General features: G+C 35.8%; 1 protein-coding gene across 5 annotated transcripts in view; it reads left to right on the top strand.

Annotated features, from left to right (window-relative positions):
- The window catches only part of LOC150106899 (sodium-dependent phosphate transporter 1-B-like), a 248,028-nt gene that overhangs the window by 210,957 nt on the left and 19,351 nt on the right, over positions 1-17,720 (top strand). For all 5 annotated transcript variants that reach the window (XM_090392808.1, XM_090392805.1, XM_090392803.1 and 2 more), the window contains 2 exons: positions 5,121-5,248; positions 9,604-9,789. In XM_090392808.1, coding sequence (XP_090248934.1) covers positions 5,121-5,248; positions 9,604-9,789 — 314 coding nt within the window. The remainder of the gene's footprint in view (positions 1-5,120; positions 5,249-9,603; positions 9,790-17,720) is intronic.

Here is a 17,720-nt window from a genome sequence, read left to right as displayed (position 1 = left end):
ATTCCTTTTACGCTACTCTTTCTTCCATTTCTAAGCTTTTTTAAACAGTAGCCTCCAAAACATTTTGCCAACTTTCTAATATTTTATCTTCTATATTGTAACTGACATCTTTCCATTTTTTTAAGCTACTTTTACACATAACTTAGCTCTCTTACATTTTTATTTGTATTCTTTTAGGGCATCCGCTGACTTATTTGCTATCATCTTTCATCCTACTTTATTCTTTTCCAAGACTGCTTCTTTAACTTCAACTAATAATAGCTGTTTTTATAGTGCACAAAATTTGTCTATGATAAGAACAGCTTGCTTTTCATTCTAATTCATCATACAGAATGATTATTTGAATATAAATTTTAAAATTTGAATTACTTTTGTTTTATTCTACCTTTGTCCAGTAATTAACATCTAATAACATTCAGCAGGGGTACTTAAGGGTCAAAGCTATATAACTGAGAGGAGACCTCCACATAGCCTTTAAAGGAATGCAGAGAACTGACCAGGGCTTCTGCCCTAATGTCCAATCCTCACCTTCTCTTGGTGCACCCTGTTGGGTATCTACTTGGATACTGAATGAACGAGGATGGGCTGGCAATTTGGGATTTAGCGGACCAAATTGTATTCTTATTGGTTAAACGGAAATATAAAAAAAATGATGGTACGACATGACAAAATTTCATGCCGGCTGGGGCATCCCCTGGTTAAACAAGGCCCCCGTTGTTTTCGCCAGGGAACCAGGGCGAACTGTGAAAAGTCAGCTACTGGAACAAATCTGAAAACACAGCCCAACTCGACATCACCAGAGTTAAAGATCGGTACTATCAACGTAAGAAGCCTGAATGGCAAAGAAATGGAGCTAGCTGAGGAATTAGATAAGTACCAGATCGACATAATAGGGGTGACTGAAACAAAAAAGACAAAAACCAGTGAGATCTTTCTGAGCAATAAATGCAAAATGTTATATTCAGGCAATGACAATCAAGGAAAAGAAGGAGTAGCCATCGTATTCAACACTAAATACGAGGCTAATCTTCTTGAATGGCAGGCAGTCTCAAGTAGAGTGATGTGAGCAAATATCATGATGGGGAACTGCACAATGAAACTTATTTGTGCCTATGGTCCCACAGAAGGTTTTCTAAGGCAGAAGTGGAGGAATTTTTTGACACTTTAGAAAAAGCAACTGACACAATGAAAAAGGAAAAGTTGATCCTTGTTGGGGATCTAAATAGCAGAGTAGGAAATGATTGTGAGACATAAAAAATATTTTGGGAAAATTTGGAGAAAAGAGCAAAGCTAATAATAATGGCAAATATCTGTTGGATTTCTGCTCAGGACATGGACTGGTTATTACTAACACCATGTTCCAACATAAAAATGTGCATGAATTCACATGAAGAGTCAAGGAATCAGAAAAGTCTCATTGACTATGTTATTGTTGATAGTGATGTTTTTTCAATGGTGCAGGACACCAGAGTGTACAGAGGATTTGAAATTGGAAGTGATCACTATTTAGTCTTGCGCAGGATAAAATTGAATTTCATATTGAAAAGAATAACATGTAAGAAAGTTTTAAAGCGAATAAAAGTTGAGCTGCTCTCAGATGTGAACTGTAGACTAAAATACACAAATATTATTGAAGAAAAAATGAAAGAGTTTGAGAACAGGAATCAAACCTTGGAGATTCAGTGGCAATCCTTGAAGAAAGCCCTGATTGATTCAGCTAGAGAGGCATGTGGCAAAGTTGTCTGCAAGGAAAAATTAGAACTCCATGGTGGACATAGGAAGTTAAAGAGGCAGTAAAGGAAAAGAAGAAAGCATATCAAAAGTTCCTGTCAAATAAGTCAGCTTGGGCTCTTAGAGAATACAGAGACAAATGCAAGAAAGCTATTACTAACTATTGCTACTGGATTATTACTAACTTATTACTACTATGTTATTGTTGATAGTGATGTTTTTTCAATGGTGCAGGACACCAGAGTGTACAGAGGATTTGAAATTGGAAGTGATCACTATTTAGTCTTGCGCAGGATAAAATTGAATTTCATATTGAAAAGAATAACATGTAAGAAAGTTTTAAAGCGAATAAAAGTTGAGCTGCTCTCAGATGTGAACTGTAGACTAAAATACACAAATATTATTGAAGAAAAAATGAAAGAGTTTGAGAACAGGAATCAAACCTTGGAGATTCAGTGGCAATCCTTGAAGAAAGCCCTGATTGATTCAGCTAGAGAGGCATGTGGCAAAGTTGTCTGCAAGGAAAAATTAGAACTCCATGGTGGACATAGGAAGTTAAAGAGGCAGTAAAGGAAAAGAAGAAAGCATATCAAAAGTTCCTGTCAAATAAGTCAGCTTGGGCTCTTAGAGAATACAGAGACAAATGCAAGAAAGCTAAACACTGTGTAAAACTAGCTAAACAAAAGTCATGGGAGGACTTTGGCAAGAATATAGAAAAGAAATATCAAGACGGTGGCAAAATATTCTGGAGGTTGTTGAAGAAGCTTAGGAATGGAGGAAAGAGTGCTGTAAAAGGAGTTAGAGATGAGAAAGGTGACATGGACGAAACGGAGAAAAAGATATCCTTGAAGTATGGAGTAATTACTTTGAAAAACTGTTAAATGAACTGTGCTTTTTACCACTGTGTTGTCATCACAAGCAGTGATGACAGCACAGCAGTAAAAAACACTGACCAGGCATGCAGTCAGGAATACATATCCATACTTGAAGTAGGAAAAGCCATCAGAGGCTTGAAATGTGGAATGGCAGCAGGAGTAGATGATATTCGACCAGAAATGCTGAATTATGGTGGTATAAGAGTCTTACAGTGGCTGCACTGCATGGTTCAGAATGCCTGGACAGAGGGACGAATTACCAATGATTGGAGTAGAGCTCTCCTAGTACCTATATATAAAAAGGGAAATAAAACTGAATGTGAGAATTGCAGAGATATATCCCTATTGAGTGTTCCTGGTAAGATATATGCAAGTATACTTGAGGAACGGTTGAGAAGAATTGTGGAAGAAAAGCTTGGTGAAGAACAAGCTGGATTCAGATCACATAGAGGCTGTCAGGATCAGATCTTCACTTTACGACAAATAGTGGAGAAATCATTTGAATATAAGAAAAATCTGTATTTAAGTTTTGTCGATTTGGAAAAGGCATATGACAAGGTGCCAAGAGAGAAGCTCTTCAATACGGTACAGTTATATGGTGTCAATGGGGCATTATATGAAGCAATACTTAGTCTGTATTTGAGTTGTAAGTCAGCAGATAGAATTGAAGGAAGTACAGGAAGATGGTTTAATGTTAAATCTGGTGTGAGACAAGGATGTACATTATCCCCTCTGTTATTCATTATCTATATGGATCACATTATGAAGGAAAGTGGTATTAAACATGATTTCAAAATTGGAGATGTTAATGTCAGCTCTTTGCTTTATGCAGATGATGTTATACTTCTAAATAAATCCGCTACAAGTCTGCAAGATTCTCTGCCTAAATTGAATAACTGTTGTAATAGATATGGTATGAAGGTCAGCATTAAAAAGACAGACTTGAAAATAGGCAGAATCATTGAAAATGTCAACTGTGTTGTGAATAGAGAACCTGTGGAACAAGTAAAACATTTCAGCTACTTAGGCACGATTTTTAGTGAAGATGGTAAATTTATTATAGAAATAGGCAACAGAATCAGCAAAGCTGGTATGGTAGGAAGTCAATTGAATAAATTCATATGGAATAAGAGAGAAATTAATCGGAACACTAAATTAGCTATACAAGACAATGTTCAAACCAGTTTTAGCTTTTGGATCTGAGAGCTGGGTCAGAAGTAAAGCACTTGACCAAATACTAGAGACCACAGATATGTGTGTCCTGAGGAAGATTATAGGCATAAACAGGTGGCATCAATGGCAGTATCATATTAAAAATGAGGATATTAGGAAAGAACTTGACATTGTCAGCATCCAGGAATGCATTAGTAGAGCTCATCTGAGAATGTGCGAAGAAAGATTAGCAAAACAAGTGTTCTCTGCCAGGTTGGCAGCAAAACGACCCAGAGGAAGACCAAGATATAGGTGGATTGATACAGTACAAAGTGCCTTAGACGATAGAAATATAAGATCTGATAATGTTGGAGTCTTGACAAGTAACAGACTGATTTGGAGAAAATTGTAGATAGGAAGTTAGTAATGATGCAATTTTTTTCATGTAGTACTATCATATCCTGTACACCCCTTAAGGGTACATGGTAGGAATTTGATGATGATGATAACATTGAGCATAATTAACATTCAACTAATTTTTATTTTACTTAATTGAAATAAGAATTAAAACATTTCTATTCTTATTTTTATGAATTTTGCATTATTAATGCACTATCTTTTTCTATTAGATTGGGTAAATAAGACATTAGTATGGAATAAAATAAATGTATATATGTGTGCACACATATTGATGAAATCTTTCCAATGCATCAAAGTATCATGCATCTGATTACATATTTTCTGAGAAAGCACTGTTTTCATTACACTGAAACCAGTAATTGTTTTCTGCTGGTGTGGTTGGCTGAGTTGTTAGCATACCTACTTCCAGCCAACAGGTCATGGGTTTGAATCTCAGCATGGGCATTGATGTTTGTGATTGTCTTGGTGGAATTTCATTGCCTGCTGAGAGATCACTGCCAAAAAATGAAAAAATTCCATGTTTGGTTTTTAGAGCAGGGTTCCAGAAAAATGGGAAGTAAAAATCTTTGGCCAACCTACAGTGGACCAATGATTTTTTCCAATCAAACGTGCTATAAGTTTACTAAAATAACCTTTTGTGGGTTATTTAGTAAACTTACTAAATAAAATTAAACATACATGACAAAAATAAAACTCTTGAATTTTAGATCTTGAGATTGGTTCGATTTCCTACACAAAATAGAATAAGAGTTCATTTTTAATAAAGTAAAGAGAAATTTTCATATAATTACAAAAAGAATAGCATTAGTTTTTAATAAAAAGTCATGATCAGATGAAACTTGTTTAATGTGCTTTTCCTTTATAATCAAGAAATAAATTTGCATTGTGGATTATGAATGAAATTTTTAGTTATACTAATAAATAAGTCTTATTTTAAATCAGGGAAAGGACTTATCACTCGATGAAATCCAAGATGCAGAGGATCAACCTGAAGTTGCAAAATTGTTTTCTGTTCTTCAAGTGTTAACTGCAGTATTTGGTGCTTTTGCTCATGGAGGTAATGATGTCAGGTAAAACTGAATGTTGAGCAGTTTACTTTAAAAAAAAAAAAAAAAATCTGCTGAAATAGTTTAAAGATGAATTCATTTTAAATATTGTATTGTACACAAGCAGAACATTTTTCTCATAAAATATCATGTTTGTATATTTTTGCTATCATTAATATTTCTTGAAGTTCCTTTTTGTGAAATATTTTTTAACCAAAAGCCTGAATTCAAATATGAGGTTGTTGGTTTAGATAAGTGATAATGCAAAATAATCCAGTCAACTTCATTATAAATAATAATTATTATGTATGCTTAACCAATGGTATATTTTAATGATAATCTTACACATGTATGTTGGTCACTTTTCAAGTTTTCTTATTCAATTCTTTTTCAGGTCAGTATAATACAATAGTGCACCCAGAGGGTGGGGGAGCCAGGCCCCCCTCTGGGTGCACCAAAGAAAAAGGAAAAAAAAACACTAGAAAATTTTCCAAAAATCTTTTCCTAATCAGAATTCATTTTTTTATTTATGTTTTGGCGTGTCTTCTATTTCTATACTTATGAATTAGCGATCATTGCAGATGCTCAGTCATAAGTCGTATGCAATGCATAGTGTCTATTCTCAAATTGTCTACTCAACCCCCCCCCTCCCAAGATTAAATCCTGAGTGCGCTGCTGGTATAAAATTACCTTTTGAATATTTAAAAATAAATAAATAAATAAGCATGTAAAACTTATCAGCATGTTGCAATAAGGAAGTGGTTTTGTGAATGTTTAATGTAGTGATGAGATATGTATACAATGATCAAGCAAATCTGTGCTGCACAGATTTCAGAAATTAAGATGATCCCCATTTCTCAGTGACTAGGGAAATATTAAGGAATGTAAATTTTGCAGCTTGGCAGATAGGATGGGAGTGGGGAAGTGATATAATTAACAGTTATAATTCTGGTAGTAAAGCTTATATGTTGGTTATTCATAATGATATTATTTAAGGAAATTACAACATATACTACATATTAATTAGAACAACTCCATTAAACATTTGCACAACCGCTTGTAATCCTGAAAATTTTCTCTTGCATTAATTTGGTAGGCTCATCTCACCAACTTATAACTCTTAATGATGCCATTTAAGGAAATTACAATGTATAAAATATATGAATTAGAATAACATTTTAATTAAATGTTTCCACTAGTTTAACAAAGTCTAATTGTCATCTTCAGAGTACAGTGAACAAAATGATAGGTAGGTGCATGCACTATGAAGTAATTATTACCAAAGAACAACAACAAAGGCAAATCTAGAGTTCTAAATAGTGAAGCTTAGTGGGCTAGAATTTGGACTTGCCTTTGTTGTTCTACTTCAGTCATTCTTACCCTCTGTAGTGCCTGTATGTATTATTATTATTATCCTAATATCCCAAGGAGGTCCATATTCTCAGGCAATGCATTCCAATCATTCAAAAATTATGAAAGGGAAGCTTGGAGAAGAACAAGCCAGATTCAAGTCAAATAGAGGTTGTCAGGATCATATGCAGGGGCGGCTCATGCATAGGCACTACAGAACTACAGCACTCCAATTTTTCTTGATATATAAATATTCATATTTATAAATTTAGGGACACAAAAACACACATGTTGAAAAGATTATTTTATTAATTATTAATTAAAATAACACTTGACGTTTCGAACCCTGTATCGAAGCATCATCAGAAGAATACACGAGTATAAAGAACCAAGCTACATGCTCTAGCCCTTCACAACTCTTCACAACTTTCCATGCAAAAAAACTTGCTTTTCATCCCCTTGCTCAAATCCTCTTTATACAGCTCCAGGGATAACTTCTTTTTGTTCCCTGATCTCCCACCATTTTATGAAAAACCTCTTCAACAGTAATTTAATAACAATCCCTTACCAAATTGTACATCTCTATCATATTACCCCTTTTCCTCCTATCCACTAGCCTCTATAAATTGCATCTTCTCAACCTTTCTTCATATTCAACATTCTAGAGATTAGAAACTACTTTAGTCAATTGCCTCTGGAAAACCCTTTTTAAAACCAGGTGACCAAATCTGTACACAGTAGTCTATATGTGGCCTAATCAAGGCCTTATACAGTGGCCCCCAGAATCTCTTTACTTTGCAAGTCAGTGTCCTCCATATCATTGCCAGAATTCATTGTTGTCCTCACAATTTTGGCAATGCATCCTGTAAATTTTAGATCCTTATTCAATCATCCAAGATCTCTTATTTCCTCCAACAATACATCCTATTTTGTTTCCCAAATTTTGAAACCTTACATTTCACAACATTTGTACTGGCATCCTCACTTCCATGCCACTGTTCAGTATTCCCTGAAGGTGGCAGTTTGGCTTTGCTGAAATAATGGAAATATTAATTAAAAGTTATTCTAATTAATATATAGTGTGCGGATGTAATTTCCTTAAATAGTATTGTTAAGAATTATAAGTTGGTGAGAGCCTACCAAATTAATGCAAGAGATATATATCAGGATGACAAGTGATGAGTAATTGAGAAATCATCCCTGGAAGTTGCATGAGGATGTGATGAGCAAGAGGAAATTTTGGGGAAGTGAAATATGATTCAAGAGAAGATGGTGAAACCACTGAATTTTAATGTTGAAATATTCAAAGCTTGATTGCTGAAGTGAACATCCCATGAGCTTTAAGATTCTGTGAAGGTCTGAAATAATACTAATCTTAAATTGAATAGCTAAGCTTATGGGGGGGGGGATGAAAAGTTCTGATAAACACCTAGAACAAAAATGATATTAAAGCACCTGATATAACCACAAAAAAGAACATATCTTAAAACCCTTTAACCCCCATGTTTCATCAAATTGTAATAATTTGTTCTTTTCTTTTAGGATGTATAAGAAGACATGTCAGAGGTTTTGAAGAAATTCGAAGATACAGAGGTGTAGGCCGTCATTAAGTTTTTTGTGCTGCAAGAAAAGTCTGCAACTGAGATTCACCGAACTTTGTGTGCGACTTTAGGGGACTGTGCCCCAGCATATCCAACAGTTGCCAGGTTCTAAGTTTAAAACTGGGCATCCTGAGACAACAGATGCTCCAAGGTCAGGAAGACTTTCCACAGCAATCACACCTGAAAACATCGATATAGTGCAGGCCATGATCCTTGATAAGATGAATACCAGCCGAAAACATTGCAAAGACCCTGGGGATATTCAGAGAATGAGTTGGTCATTATCCATCAGCATCTGGACATGTAGAAGCTCTCAGCAAAGTGGGTTCCCAAATGTTGGAATGCTAACCAAAAGAGAGAATGTGTGCTATCATTTCAAGGGATTTGAGGTCATTTTGAGAAATCAGGTGCAAATTTTTTGGCTTGTATTTTGACTGATGATGAAACATGGCTTCATCACTATGACCCAGAGACTAAAAAACAGTGAATGGAGTGGAGACACAAATGTTCTCCATTGCCAAAGAAGTTCTGAACCCAAAAGTCAGAAGGGAAGGTTCTTGACATTGTTTTTTGAGATATGGATGGTGTGATCCTTACCAAGTACCTCAAAAAAGGTGAAACTATTACAGCAGCAGTTTATTCAACAGCTCTGAAGGAATTGAAGGAGGTACTGAAGGAAAAATCCCACGGGAAATTGAACAGAGGTATGTTGTTTTTGTAGGACAATGCACCTGCTCACGAAACCTAACAGACAATACACAACATGGGCTTTCAATGTGTACCTCACCCACCCTATTTGCCAGGCTTATCCCCATCTGACTATTCCCTATTCCCAGATTTAAAGAAACACTTGAAACGAACAAAATTTACTACAGATGAAGTCATATTTGCAGCTGAGAACTGGTTTGTGCAAAAAAGGGAAAGACTTTTTTCTCAAAGTATTGCAGATGATGCAACGTCATTGTAATAAGCGTATAACACTTCATGGAGAATATGTAGAATAATGTGCAAGTTACATGATTCTATCTCAATTCCTTCATAGTGATTATCACAACTTTTCAACCCTTATATGTTATTGGGAATTGCACGTTAAAATATAAAGTTGGCCCTTCTGTTTAACACAGAATATATATCAGTGTGAATGAGGTTCAAGTTATTATTGGCAATAATGGGTACTACTCTTGACCTCTCCATTAATTAAGATCAAAATTGATTTTTAATATATTTCTTCTTATGTTAGTCAAATTATTATAACTGAAATGCTGATGGTAGCTCTTTTTTCTTAACTATTCATAACTATTTCAAAATTTGTTTAACCAAATATATCTTGAAATTAATGCTTGTGTATTTTATTAATGCATACATATAAATATTTTAGACTATTCCAGTACCACTAAAGACTAAAAGATATCACTTTTTTTTTTTTAGCAATGCAATTGGACCTGTAATTGCACTTTGGATGATCTATTCAGACGGTGTAGTTCATCAAGAATCTGAAACTCCCGTTCTTCTTCTGTTGTACGGAGGTGTGGGAATTAGTGTTGGACTCTGGGTATGGGGAAGAAGAGTTATTAAAACTTTAGGTGAAGATCTGACAAAAATCACTCCACCTAGGTGAGTTATGATTTAGAATGTTTTCAAATTATTTTAGGAAATGCCTTTCATCCCATCTTTTTTTGTGCATTAGGTCGAGTAGCATGTCACAGCCAAGTAAGTGACTTGGCATCATAAAAATCTGATTATTGCTTGTGATAGGGCAGTTAATCCTATCTGCATTGTCTTCTGTGATAAATTACATGTGTTCTTCTGGCTAGTTGGCTTCCTTTGTGGGGTGAAAAAATCCAAGTTTCCAGAAGGAATATCCCTGCTGTCTCTTTATGTTAACTTATCTTCACTTGAAAAGCCCTTATAAAGGCTCTTCATGTTTTAAACAGGATTTAAACCTAGATATTTCCAACCAAAGGGAATTATTGATACTTACTGAACTACAGAGATTCTTATATTTTAGAAAATCTTGGTGATTCTTTTTTTTTTTTTTTTTTTGTAAGAAGTAAAGCATTTTTTCATGCAGAACACATATCTCTGATTTTCATTATTTTTTAACATTTTTTTTTCAGTTTTATAAGCTACTTCTGCCTAATGGACATCATGAAAATCCTTTTTAAAAATATTCCTGCGATCCTGACTGAGTTGAACCATTAGATAAATTAATTTGCTGATTTAGTTTGTTGCATGTGAATCATCATCTCACAGTTTTACTATATCTTTTTTCATTATTTTTTTAAAATATAACACACACACACACACACACACACACACACACACACACACACACACACACACACACACACACACACACACACACAGACCATATGAAATGGAAAGAACTCAAATTTGAATATTTTACTATATAATGATATTGCTTGATAATGATATTACCCATGATAATAACTTCAGCCAGCAAAAATAGAAGTTAAGGAGGATTTTAGATTTGAGGCTGTCTGGTGTGAGATAGAGGCCAGTAGGACAAAATGCATTATTAGTTGCTGTTATAGGCTTGAGGGTCCAGAAGAAGATATGGATACAATGCATTGGCAGATTAGTACAATGAGTGCAGGCTGAGCAATTATTATGTGGGAGTTTCAGCTATAGGAATATAGATTGGACATAGGTGCATGATGGAAATGGAATTTATACTAGAGATAATTACCTGAAACAGCATGCAATGGATGAGATCAGATGTTTGATAGTATGGGATATGATAACAGCATCAGATCTATCCGTGATTTCAGTAGCAACTCTGCCTCTGAACTCCTCACTGTGAATACCTTGACTATGACCTCTGCAGCAGTTACCAATCTCCAAGTTTCATCCATTAACATTTTACCATAATCATTTTTCTTTCTGCTTGCCACACATCAAAAAAACTTCCCAGGTTTTTCTTGGCCTGATTTGCTAATTTCTGCTTGTAATGCAGCTTTGCTATTCATACCAAATAAATCATTATCCTGGTCTGCTCTTTATACTCTTCATGCAACTGATTATTATCATTATTCATCTTATGCTGCCTCCAGAGTGTCGTCTTCTTCCAGATTTCATGCTTAATTTCCTTCTTCATCCACTTGACATCTATCTTATTCATCCTTCTGACCTAATTCACAAATTCATCATCATCATCAAATTCCTGCCATGTACCCTCAAGGGGTGTACAGGATATGACAGTACTACATGAAAAAATTACATCATTACTAACTTCCTATCTACAATTTTCCTCCAAATCAGTCTGTTACTTGTCAAGACTCCAACATTATCAGATCTTATATTTCTATCGTCTAAGGCACTTTGTACCGTATCAATCCACCTATATCTTGGTCTTCCTCTGGGTCGTTTTGCTGCCAACCTGGCAGAGAACACTTGTTTTGCTAATCTTTCCTCTCCCATTCTATTTAAGTGACCATACCATCTGAGATTAGCTCTGCTAACGCATTCCTGGATGCTGACAATGTCAAGTTCTTTCCTAATATCCTCATTTTTAATATGATATTGCCATTGATGCCATCTGTTCACGCCTCTAATCTTTCTCAGGACTCTCATATCTGCGGTCTCTAGTCTTTGGTCTAGTGTTTTACTTCTGACCCAGCTCTCAGATCCATAAGTTAAAATTGGTTTGAACACAGTCTTGTATACAGCTAATTTAGTGTTCCGACTAATTTCTTTCTTATTCCATATGAATTTATTCAATTGACTTCCCACCATACCAGCTTTGCTGATTCTGTTGTCTATTTCTATATTTAGTTTACCATCTTCAGTAAAAATTGTGCCTAAGTAGCTGAAATGTTTTACTTGTTCCACAGGTTCTCCATTCACAACACAGTTGACATTTTCAATGATTCTGCCTATTTTCATTGTCTTTGTCTTTTTATTGCTGACCTTCATACCATATCTATTACAACAGCTATTCAATTTAGTGAGAGAATCTTGCAGACTTGTAGCGGATTTATTTAGAAGTATAACATCATCCGCATAAAGCAAAGAGCTGACATTAACATCTCCAATTTTGATATCAGGTTTAACACCACATTCCTTCATAATGTGATCCATATAGATAATGAATAACAGAGGGGATAATGTGCATCCTTGTCTCACACCAGATTTAACATTAAACCATCTTCCTGTACTTCCTTCAATTCTAACTGCTGACTCACAACTCAAATAAAGACTAAGTATTGCTTGATATAATGCCCCATTGACACCATATAACTGCAGCGTATTGAATAGCTTCTCTCTTGGCACCTTGTCATATGCCTTTTCCAAATCAACAAAACTTAAATACAGATCTTTGTTATATTCCCATGCTTTCTCGACTATTTGTCGTAAAGTGAAGATCTGATCCTGACAGCCTCTATTTGGCCTGAATCCAGCTTGTTCTTCACCAAGCTTTTCTTCCACAATTCTTCTCAACCGTTACTCAAGTATACTTGCATAGATCTTGCCAGGAATACTCAGTAGGGAAATACCTCTGTAATTCTCACATTCAGTTTTATTTCCCTTTTTATATATAGGTACTATGAGAGCTCTACTCCAATCATCAGGAATTCGTCCCTCTGTCCAGGCTTTCTGAACTATGCAGTGCAGCCACTGTAAGACTCTTATACCACCATACTTCAGCATTTCTGGTCGAATATCATCTACTCCTGCTGCCTTTCCACATTTCAAGCCTTTGATGGCTTTTTCTACTTCAAGTATGGATATGTATTCCTGACTGCATGCCTGGTCAGTGTTTTTTATCACTGTGCTGCCATCACTGCTTGTTTCATTTAGCAGTTTTTCAAAGTAATTACTCCATACTTCAAGGATATCTTTTTCTCCTGTTTTCATTTCACCTTTATCATCTCTAATTCCTTTTACAGCACTCTTTCCTCCATTCCTAAGCTTCTTCAACAACCTCCAGAATATTTTGCCACCTTCTTGATATTTATTTTCTATATTCTTGCCAAAGTCCTCCCATGACTTTTGTTTAGCTAGTTTTACACACTGTTTAGCTTTCTTACATTTGTCTCTGTATTCTGTAAGAGTAAAAGCTGACTTATTTGCCAGGAACTTTTGATATGCTTTCTTCTTTTCCTTCACTACCTCTTTAACTTCCTGTGTCCACCAGGGAGTTCTAATTTTTTTATCCTTGCACACAACCTCACCACAAGCCTCTCTGGCAGAATCAATCAATGTTTCCTTCAGAGTTTGCCACTGAATCTCCAAGGTTTGATTCCTGTTCTCAAACTCTTTCATTTTCTTTTCAATAATATTTCTGTATTTTAGTCTACAGTTCACATCTGAGAGCTGCTCAACTTTTATTCGCTTTAAAACTTTCTTACATGTTATTCTTTTCAATATGAAATTCAATTTAATCCTGCTCAAGACTAAATAGTGATCACTTCCAATTTCAAATCCTCTGTACACTCTGGTGTCCTGCACCAGGGAGAAAACATCACTATCAACAATAACATAGTCAATGAGACTTTTCTTATTCCTAGCCTCTTCTCTCCATGTGAATTTGTGCACATTTTTATGTTGGAACATGGTGTTAGTAATAACCAGTCCATGTCCTGAGCAGAAATCCAACAGATATTTGCCATTATTATTAGCTTTGCTCTTTTCTCCAAATTTTCCCAAAACATTTTTGTATGTCTCACAATCATTTCCTACTCTACTATTTAGATCCCCAACAAGGACCAACTTTTCATTTTTCATTGTGTCAGTTGCTTTTTCTAAAGCCTCAAAAAATTCCTCCACTTCTACCTTAGTAGAACCTTCTGTGGGACCATAGGCACAAATAAGTCTCATTGTCGAGTTCCCCATTCTCATATTTGCCCACATTACTCTACTTGAGACTGACTGCCATTCAAGAAGATTAGCCTCGTATTTTGTGTTGAATACTATGGCTACTCCTTCTTTTCCTTGGTTGTCATTGCCTGACTATAACATTTTGTATTTATTGCTCAGAAAGATCTCACCAGTTTTGATCTTTTTTGTTTCAGTCACCCCTATTATGTCGATCTGGTACTTATCTAATTCCTCAGCTAGCTCCATTTCTTTGCCATTCAGGCTTCTTACGTTGATAGTACCGATCTTTAACTCTGGTGATGTTGAGTTGGGGTTTGTTTTCAGATTTGTTCCAGTAGCTGACTTTTCGCTGTTCGCCCTGTTTCCCTGGCGAAAACAACGGGGGCCTTGTTTAACCGGGCGACGCCCCAGCCGGCATGAAATTTTGTCATGTTGTACCATCATTTTTTATTTTGGTTTAACCAATAAGAATACAATTTGGTCGGCTAAATCCCAAATTGCCAGCCCATCCTCGTTCGTTCAGTATCAAAGTAGATACCCAACAGGGTGCACCACGAGAAGGTGAGGATTGGACATTAGGTCAGAAGCCCTGGTCGGTTCTCCGCATTCCTGTAAAGGCTATGTGGAGGTCTCCTCTCAGTTATACAGCTTTGACCCTTAAGCACCCCTCACATTAATGCTCTTTAATGCTCTTAAAGAGCATTAAACCACACATTAAACCACACATTAATGCTCTTAAATATTTGTCAGTTCCCAAACAGCATTTATTTCCTTCCCACTCAACTCCTCATGTATTAATATGGTTAGCCATTACTCAGGTGGTCACTCTCACCTTGAGGGAAGTGCAAAATTACATTCCGACCCATATTTGCATCCTCTGATGAAATAATCATATCTAAAACTCTCGATCCTTTCTGTGTCCTCCTTTACATACTGCCTAAGGTAGTTGTCTCTCAAGAACTCATTAATTTTCTTATTCCCAAATTCTCTCTCTTTGTTTCAATCTATATTACCATAATTAAAATTACCCTTCCCTTGTTGAATTTGATTTTAATGGTATTGATGCGAACACAGATTGATAAGAAAATAACTATTTATTAACTTAAAAGCTAATATTTTGCTGGTATTATATCCAGCATCTTCAGAGCACACAAACAAAGTTTGTTATAACAGCAAGACAACCACAATCTGGTGTTACAGTGGCACTAGTATAAGTAATTGCAGCGTGCAACACAAGACTAAAGCCTAATTAGGCACCATCTAAGTTATAAAAAAAAAAAAAAAAACAATAGTCCGAAGTTTTGAAAAAAAATAATAATAATTTGGCCTTATGATGACTGTCTCCCAAATCTTTGGTAGATTTTATACAGCCATACTTGTTGAGATTTGAAGTATGTTTTAAGGCTTCTGTTGATTCCAGGAACAACCTCTCCGACTTGTAGAAGCTTCTGTACAGTACTTTTGTTTTTTTCCAATTGATCCTGTGTGCAGGGGCATCCAAAGCATGGTCTGCCAGACCCAACTTGCCATAGCAAAAGTGCCGGATATATTTTTTGTGTTCACTGAGGTGGATGTCCATAGTTCTTCCTGTCTGTCCATAGAAAGCTCGATGACATGAACTTCATAGACTCCTGGATGTGATAAAGGATTGAATCTGTCCTTACGTGAACGGATGAGAGTTGTCAATTTCACAAAATGCTTAAATATGGTGTGTAGTTGGTGTTTGTTAAGCACCCTAGATATCTTTTCAGATGTGCCTTTAATGTATGGAGTCTTCTGTTGTTGTCTTCTGTGGTACATAGTGGGGGAGGGGGATTTTTGGGTAGCATTTAGTATTTTATCTATCTTATGGGGGTTATGTCAATTGGTCACGAAGGTCATGCAGGTGAGAAAGTTCAGCAGTGAGAGCAACGTCATTGGAATAAATTGCTCTTCCTCTATGGGTTAGTGTTTTTAAGATACCATATTGTTGAGAAGGGTGATGGTGTGGTTGTTTGTGTAAATATCTCCTTATATGTGTGGGTTTTCTATAAACGAGAATGATAAGGAATAAGAAACTTTCTGGAAGACGTGTGTCCAAGAAAGGCAGGCAGTCATTGGCGTCTAGTTCCATTGTAAAGTGGATTTTAGGGTGCTGGCTATTTAGATGCACTAAAAATGTATTCAATGTGTCTGGGCCATGTGGCCAAATAGCAAACACATCATCAACATAGCGTAGCCAGAGACTAGGTTTGAGAGAGGCTGTGTTGATAGCTAACTTTTGCAGATGTTTTATGTAGAAGTTGGCTAAGGGGGGTGATCCCATAGCTGTCCCATCTAATTGTTTGTATATTTTCTCCTTCCATGTAGGACTGTTTATACCAGGGGTGTTTAACCTGTCGATCGCGGAGCGATTTTTGGTTGATCTCTTGTGTATTCCTCCTTACCTACAAATTTAATTAAAACTGAAAACATAATATTTTATTTATCATTATTTTGTATTATTTTTAATTCGCTTTAAGTGTGTTGCTATTGTTTATTTATTTTTCATTAAAATTGTCAAATCAGTCATTTTCTTATAAGTCCGGGTAAATGAATTAATTTGGATCAGTGGAAGTCAAACAGCGAGCCGAGTGAATATGATTATAAGCAAAGTGTAAAACTAGATTGTAGCTTAAATATTAAATATTCCATAGCACATTACATCGATTGTTTACTTAGGTTAAGTCCCATGTGAATATTGTAAAAAAGTAAACTTTGTTTGTCTCGGTATAGTTTGTATTAGATGTTTTTGTAAACAACTCTTTTGAAGCTAACTGTATATACTGCTTTAATAAGAACATGTTAGAGTGTTAAAAACAAAGGCAATGTTTTTGCTGCCGAAGCTGTACATGGCAGCATTAGAAAGATTGTTATTGAAACTTGTATGTATGAGAAAGGCTTGCAGGCTCTAAGTGTAAACATCTCCAAAGTCAGTCAGAAAGAGTTCAAACAACTTTCCGATGGCCAGTAACTTACAATCAAAAGAAAGCGGAGGACCACAAAAGGCATGCCGAACTTGAAGCTTAAGATGAAAGACTCGTACCGATTCTTTGGGGATTGCCAAACTTCATGCGAGGTCTCAGAGGAGGCCTAATAAAAAAGGACTGAAGCAAGCAGAAGGGGTCCCAGTTCCAGAATTACTGTCAGAGAGGAGGCCGCCCAGTACAGAGTCTCTGTCAGAGAGACTGTCGGATCCACGTTGCTTGAGAGAAGAGTTTCCTGCTTCCAGAAAGGAGCTTCTTGGTTCAAGACGTTGCTAAAGAGAGACTACTTCTAGGCCGCAGACAAGGTTTCAAATTGCCGAAAGGAAGAGTTCCAATTGCTAGAGAAAAGTTTCCAGGCCAGGTTAATGTCAGACATTCACCAGTGTGTTGTATTTTCATTACAATTTGATGAATCAAACGACTTCACTGATATTGCTCACTTAATGGTATTTATTCGCATGGTATTTCAAGATTATTCAAGTAAAGAAGAATTTTTGAAAATTATACCATTATTGGGAAGGACTAGGGGAGAAGACATTTTTTCAGCATTTGATGAATTTGTGAAACAACACAAACTTCGGCTTTTTAAACTTGTGTCTATTACTATTGATGGTACTCCTGCAATGATAGGTAATAAATCAGGCTTCATTTCATTATGTAAAAATGATGACAAACATCCAGATCTTTTAACATACCACT

Source organism: Typopeltis vanoorti, chromosome 5, assembly GCF_054136105.1.
Source record: "Typopeltis vanoorti isolate ZY-2024b chromosome 5, IOZ_Tvanoo_1.0, whole genome shotgun sequence".
NCBI lineage: Eukaryota > Metazoa > Arthropoda > Arachnida > Uropygi > Thelyphonidae > Typopeltis > Typopeltis vanoorti.
This window is presented reverse-complemented; position numbering and strand designations above follow the sequence as displayed.